At 39.5% G+C, this 7,484-nt stretch overlaps 2 protein-coding genes across 3 annotated transcripts in view; both read left to right on the top strand.

The window, feature by feature from the left end:
- Positions 1 to 7,484, top strand: part of ADCY5 (adenylate cyclase 5) — a 319,280-nt gene that overhangs the window by 159,619 nt on the left and 152,177 nt on the right. The gene's annotated exons all lie outside the window — the stretch shown is intronic.
- Positions 3,679 to 6,967, top strand: LOC109322646 (protein tilB homolog). The gene is made up of 3 exons (XM_019553711.1): positions 3,679 to 3,830; positions 5,135 to 5,204; positions 6,695 to 6,967. Exons 1-3 carry the CDS (start codon positions 3,694 to 3,696, stop codon positions 6,950 to 6,952), a joined length of 465 nt encoding a protein of 154 aa, XP_019409256.1. The 5' UTR covers positions 3,679 to 3,693; the 3' UTR covers positions 6,953 to 6,967.

The raw sequence follows: 7,484 nt of genomic DNA, 5'->3' as shown, positions 1-7,484 counted from the left end.
GCATTGGGGGAGTCCCTGTTCCCCCGAGCACCGCCAGGAGTGACCAGGAATAACGGTCACAAGCTGGCAGAGGGTAGGTTTAGGTTAGATACCAGGAGACGCGACTTCACGGTCAGGGCGGCTAGGGTCTGGAACCAACTTCCAAGAGAAATGGTGCAGGCTCCTACCCTGGGGGTCTTTAAGAGGAGGTTAGATGAACACCTTGCCGGGGTCGTTTGACCCCAATACTCCTTCCTGCCATGGTAGGGGGTCGGACTAGATGATTTGCTCAGGTCCCTACCGACCTATGATACTGATTATCCCTAGAAACTGATACTGCTATGAAATAACCTATTTTCTTTCTGTAATACCAGTAAGACTATCCTTCACAATGCTTATTTTTTACATGAGCTGATTCAACCCTGTGTGTGAGGTCCCAGCTTCTCTCGTTCTTTGTGCTTGCTGAAAAACTGAGTTAACTACTCAAGCAGTGTAAGGGGGCAAATCCAGTTTGCTGTAGTACCCTAAGAGAGATTTGAACATTAGTGCAGATTTTGCTGCTTATTAATTACCAAGTAATAAAATCTCTCTAACAAGAGCTTATAATGGGAATTTGATATCAACCTTAATTATAACAGTGTGCATGATTTTTGATAAGTAATTTATAGTTTAATAGACTATTAAGGAAAAACTTTTGGCCTTGCCCCTACGTTAAGGGGGTGTGTGTGTGTGTGTAGAGATATATGAAGTTCAAAAAGTGTGTAACAATTGAAGGTTGGCAGATATTTGTGTGTTGCATAGTTTCTGGCTGGGGGCCGTTGTGCACTATTGTATGACTTTTATTCCCATCCTTATGAGTTGCTTTGGCTATTTCTGTTAGTCAGCAGGTGACTTTGCCTGCCTTCATTCTCAGTGCGCATGTTCAGGTTAATATCCACTTGTCTTCAGTCTCCTCTTCTCTTTTTCCAGGTGGCTTGTTATAGCCGTTGGCCTCGTTCGAGCATATTTGGCTAAAGGTAGCTATCATAATCTTTACTATTCGATAGAAAAGCCCTTGAAATTCTTCCAAACTGGAGCTCTGCTTGAGGTAGGTATAGTGCTTTTTTTTTTTTAATGTCACTGATGATTGAATTATTGTTTGATAAAGTGAGAAGTGTCTATTGAACATCATCTCCTTTTGAATAATAGTTTAACTGTTCATTTTAAATATACTTTGCATTTGTAATGGAATAACTTTATTCCACCAGGTGGAGTATAGATACCCTCCTTTAATTTATTGTCTTGGGGTTAGAGTAGTATAGGAACTTGCTTAAATTTACAAAGAGAGAGCGCGTCAGAGTTGAAATCTTGAAATATTTGTCTGGAAAACAAGATGCTAACACTTTAATACTACAACAGGTAGTGCAAACTTTGAAAAACCCACTGTATTTTTTTTCCCAGTTTGGATACTATTATGATAAAAGTAAATAAATGTGGTTTAAGGAAATAAATTTTTGATGCATTTCTGACTTGATTTTTTTTCTTTTTTTTTTTCTTTTTTTAGATTCTACATTGTGCTTTTGGTAAGTTGGGAATTTAGTTTTTTTTCATTTCTTACTATTTTTTATGGAGAAATACTTTTCTATGAAAAATCAAATGAAATAAAACATTGGCGGATGAGAATAGGATGGGGTTTAACACTGATAAGTGCAAGGTGTTGCACATGGGGAGGAAGAACCGGCACCACACTTACAGGTTGGGGGACCTGAACCTGTTCAGCCTCCACAAGAGAAGGCTGAGAGGGGATCTGGTGGCCACCTACAAACTTGCCAAGGGAGACCAGCAAGCAATGGAAGAGTCCCTGTTTCCCCAAACACTACCGGGAGTTACAAGGAATAACGGCCATAAGCTGAGTGAGAGTAGATTCAGGCTGTACATCAGGAGGCGCTAATTCACTGTCTGGGCGGCTAGGAGCTGGAACCAACTTCCTAGGGAAGTGGTGCTTGCTCCTACCCCGGGGATCTTCAAAAGGAGGATAGACATTCACTTTGCCGGGGTTGTTTGACCCCAGTGCTCTTACCTGCCATGGCAGGGGGTCAGACTTGATGACCTGCTTAGGTCCCTTCTAACCCTACCAACTATGAAACAAGAGGTCTAGCTGTTTTTTGTGGCTTTTATTTCAAACGATGCTGCTTCTCCGCTCAGCTAGAGCTCAGTCATCAGCAATCCTAGACTTGGATAAGTGCTACTCTTTGAATTAAAGGCCTTACCAAAGAGTTGCAGTGCCTCAGTGGTCTTGTGGCTATATATCAACCCCTAACTAGTTCCTAAACCCTCAGGTTCACCTGTATAATAGTGATCTAGGTCTTCTTCATTGGAATTCACTTGCTGGGTTGACATATGGCCAGATTGTGATAAGCATTTATGCAGATTTGTTGAATGTACACAAGAAGCTTGTATCTCCTCATTACATGGAACATGCAGTGGGCTATCACTGTGCATCTCTAGCGATGCATAGGAAAGACACACAGAGCACGCCATTTGGGGAAGAGTTGTGTCTTCCAGAATGGATTCTTCATTGTAGAAGCCTGTTAAAGCAGAGTCAGACTTTCCTCAAAGAGCTCTTGGAGGATCAACCATGTCTACATTCTTCATTAAAAAGCTGTTTCTTTGCTAACTGCTAGTTAGGTTGCCACCAAGAGAACATTCTTCTATCCCCCGCCCCACAACGCTACACATACAGGGGAATTCTGCCTTTCAGAAAAGAGCCCCAGAAACATCTTCATGCCTCTTTTTCCATGAGCACGTGAGATTCGGCAATGACATTTGTCTATATTATCCTATCTGTCACCTTCCTATCAAATGCATCCTGATGCAGACTGCTCACTGATGCAAAAATCTCTGCAGTCTGGCTGTATTAGAATAGAGAGGGCTACAAAATAAAGAATAATACTTATTGCTACATTTTGTATACTTGAGACTCATCTATAAGAATGTGACATATCTGAAACCCAGGACGTCTGAGAATTTTTGATGGCCGTGAACTGTATTAGGTCAAGGGAATCAGGCTGTATCATGAAATCACTCTATATTTATGACAGTATCTCACTCAGCAGTGGCTTTTATTTAGGGGCTTCCTCTATTCCATCATTTGGAAGTTTTTGCAATGGAAAAGAGAAGGTCTTCCAGATCTTTTTAGAAAAGGAAAAATTCCATACACGTTACTATTATTAATATTATTCGTTGTACTTTCCTCCTTCTGAACATCTGAGGTTCTGTCACAGCTTTAATGATCACTCAAAAACAGAGGAAATTAACAGATCACAAGCAAGGGGGATTTTCTGTTAGCTAGTATAATTTTCTGTTCCTTATTTGTAACTAACTTTGTGCAGCTGTTAGAGATGATGATGTCTGAAAAAATGTATGAAAATCAAGCTCTGCTCTAGACATACGTAATGCAGGTATGTGGGTGTACTGGATACAGCCACATCGTCTAATCTACAAAAGTTTTCACCAGCAGATGTCTCTCTTCCTGCATCGACAGTTGAATTAGAAAGGACCTGACCTTGCACTGTACTTTCAATTATGTTTTCGGTAAAAAAAGAACAAATGAAAAGAAAAGTAAAACAGAACCTGGTTCCAACATCAGGTGTGCATGTTTGTGTAGTTAAGTTGCAGATGTTTCTAAAAAGAGCACATGACATTGTCTAAATGATGTTTATATTAATCTAAAAAATGCCAGCAGTTGATTCGCTCCCTGCTCAAACCAATTTTATTTATGCTGAAGGTGTTTCTTGTCTTCCTAGGCTTCATTTCTCTTTGAAAGATGATGAAGAAAACAACCAATTCATCCTAGATCTTGCTGTTTACAGGTTGGCATGATTACCTATTTTATCCTCTGTTATCTGAGGGTGTTTCTTGTTGCTGCCAAATTCCAATACATAGTATTACACATTAACCCTTCCCTACACGCTAGGATTTTGTGAAGGGAACAGAGGGCGGGGAAAGAAATGAAATCTACTCTCAAATCTGTGGTTGGGATTTGGGGCCTCACAGACAATGCTTCTTGCTGGACTCTTCATAGTGGTTTCCCTCAGCAGTGACTTAGTAGCAGGACACAAAATCCCTAGTCTCCCTTCTACATAGGAAGTAAAGAGGACCCATTCTCTTTATCTTGTATTCATGCTCCTTCCCCTCCCTAATTGATTGAATTTTGGTAGAAAAAAGCTTGAACAGATATTACTGGTAGTTAAATAGTCAGAAAGTGCTCTTTATTGGAAGATATTTTTCATTTACACTTATGGCAAGCTATCTTGCCACAAAACAGGTATATTCCAGTGTCACTGAGTTATGAAAAATGATATTTTTAAGTTGTGGAAATGCTACTTTGGATTGGAGTAAGATTTGATATCTGGCAAGTTGTATTATATGCTCTTCACTGAGGAAAGCAGTCCTCACAAAATTTGAAAAAAACTATGTAAGAGGTAAAGAAGGTCTCATAGAAGAAAAATGGTGAAACAGCTGAGCTGTGCCTTCAGGGCGGGGTGTAAAGAACAATAGTGGATGGATCACTCAGTGTGTAGGAGTTGTTAATCAAGGGGGATTCTGTACAGCTTGCAAGCATTATTCAACATTACTGAAATGTGAAAATGCTGACACTAGCATTGGTGGAAGTTATTTCTGTTCATTGATTTCCTGCAGACTCAGTGCAAAAAGAATTCATATTGCAAACTTACCAATTAAGCTTTTAGAAAGGAAAGTGGCAAGATAGACGATATTAAGTTGAAAACGACCAACATTCAATAGTGAGCAAGAAACAGGAATGAAAGCTAGACAAATAGAAAAAAAACTGCCTACTTGGCATTAGGATTTCTAATTCTCAGTATTAATAGTTAGTGTTTGTATCAGAGTAGCAATCCAACACTCTAAACATATTTTGGGCTACATTTTGCTAGGCGTCCTATACAAGCATACAAGAAGATATTCTTGTCCCAAAGAGCTTAAAATCTGTACTTATTTTATATAGCTTAATTACATTAGTTACAATAAAACAAACTGCATTTTTACAAGTTGGAAAATCATCAAGAATGGGTTTTGTAGTCTTGACTGTGTTTTCCTGCCCCCAATATAGCATAAGGTAATTAATGTAAACTAAATGCGTTATTTCATTCTGCAGGCATATGGACACTTCTCTTATTGACGTTGATGTTCAGCCAACTTATATCCGAGTTATGGTGAAGGGCAAGGTCAGTATTCTCTTGTTACTTTAATTTGCAATTAACAATTCCCTTTTCTACATTGACAATTATACATTCTCATTGCTAGCTTCTGGATATGTTAAGTCCCAAACTTTCTCCCATCAAAATCAGTAGAAGAAAGATTGGACCCTGAAGCATCCAGATGAGCATAGCTATGAAGTATTTGGCATCCAGACAAGCGTGACCTGTCTGCAGCACTCAGACATTTCCCGCACTGTCTTGCAGCATGGGGGGGTGGGGTGGGGTGGGGTTGACCCTAGGGAGATCCCAGGGTCAAAAAAACCTGTGCAGAAAAAAAGTGGGACAGAACACATGGAGGCAGCATGTACCACCCAAAACCAGAGCCTAGCCAGCCAGAGTCATGCAGCTGGAGCTTCTCTGCCCCCCAGGACCCCAAGTAAGGCTGCCAGTACAGCTGCTGGCTCCAGCCTCCCTACCCCACCCAGTGTAACCTGCCCCACGCCAGAGGGTGAGCTGCGCAGGTGTTCCGCGGGGAGAACTAACAGCAGAACAAGGTGTGCTGCTGCTAGGTGTCCCCGCGAAACCAAGTGTCCACGCTAGTTTGGACGTGGCCTGAGAGGCTGATTCAGTGTCCAGTTACGTTAATCAAACTTTCTGCTGATATCAGCGGACAGTAGTTGCATCAGTGGATTGTAACTTGATATGAAAAAAAAATGCCCTAACAAAATGCCACTACATAAATTTGAGTAGGGTTCAATGGATTTATTAGTTAGAAAATAGACATATAGCTTTTTAAAATGTATTGTTCTAAGCTGTGAGTAACCACCCAGAAAAAGCTGGTTACTATTTTGCTGCTATTATCCGGGACCAGCCTATCAACTGTGGAGGTTACAAACAGGAAGAGATACAAAGCCTGATTCTTTTCTCATCTTTTTGACACCAAAATAATTTAAATTTTAAAAAGAGATAATGTTTACATTGAGCTAAAGGAGACTAGAATTAAGACCAGAATCTCTTTTACACTGGACAGAGTGTGGCAGAGATATATTCTGTTGAAAGTCATTTTAGCCACTCTTCTGTTTCCTTTGGTTTTCATTAGTTATATTGTGATAAAATTTTTGAAAAATTCCAGAGTTATTTTCAGTTTAAATAAAATGCCAGAATCCCCGCTTATAACATTCAAAATGCACAAACTGTTTCAAAATTATTACTAGAGTAGAGCTAATCTTTCTCATTTTGTTCCTAATACAACTCTAGCATCCTTTTAAAGCCTTCTTTAGAAATGTTACTTTTTCCAGTGATAGCAAATAAGGAATATATGTCTACTCTACTTTTGAAGGCTGTTTAACATGTAAATCATTTATTAGGATTAGTATTACTATATATAAAATGAGAGGATTTAGGCCTATGCTTTCTGACATGATGTATGTTAGTCATATTCCTGTATGTGTTCTCTCTGGGTTAAAAAAATGTTTTAATATGATTTAGTCTAGCCTCTTTTTCTTTTCTTTTAAAAGCCATTTCAACTTGTGCTTCCAGTAGAAGTGAAACCAGATAGTAGCTCTGCAAAGAGATCACAAACAACTGGGCATTTAGTTATCAATATGCCAAAGGTATGTAAAGTCTTTAGACAGGCAACAGATAAAGGGTCTATAAAATGGGCTATGAATTGCACTGAAACGTTGTGCTCACTCATGGATTTCAGGTCAGCATTTAAGGGCTTTCATCTTTTAAAACCAAGTCTTACATATATTAATTTTACAAGAGCTGCTTGAATGTATTTTCTTTTTCAACAAAGCCAGTTTTATTTCAGATATAAATATTTTGTGAAATGCAGTATTGTAGTACCATGCGAGAACCAGAGTGTTGAAAATGACTTTGAAATTACATGTGCAAAAAGAGATAAATACTTCAGAATATATGTATGATGCATGTATTTATGTACAGATACATTATGGCTCAAATAGTCTAGTTGAAGGACAGAACAGGTAAGAAGCAGTAATGTGGGTTAAAGTTACCTACTCCGCATCTTTGAGCTTAAGTTAGAGCAGCTGAAATGTAGGGCCAGTGAAGCACTAGACCAGGGACATGCAATTATTTCATCTGGAGAGCCACTTAATGAGTTTTGGTGAGCTGTTGAGGGCAGTGAGAGTAGCCCCACCCCTTGTTACCATTTTGGGACTGGAAGTCCCGCCCCCTAATGCCTGACCTTTGCCACTGGAAGTCCCTCCCCTTGCCCCAGAAGTACTCCATTTGGGAGGAGGCTTGCCATCTTGAAAAATCAGGAAAAAACCCCCAAATAAATTT

Source organism: Crocodylus porosus, unplaced genomic scaffold (genome assembly GCF_001723895.1).
Source record: "Crocodylus porosus isolate Cpor-Errol unplaced genomic scaffold, CroPor_comp1, whole genome shotgun sequence".
Lineage (NCBI taxonomy): Eukaryota > Metazoa > Chordata > Crocodylia > Crocodylidae > Crocodylus > Crocodylus porosus.
This window is presented reverse-complemented; position numbering and strand designations above follow the sequence as displayed.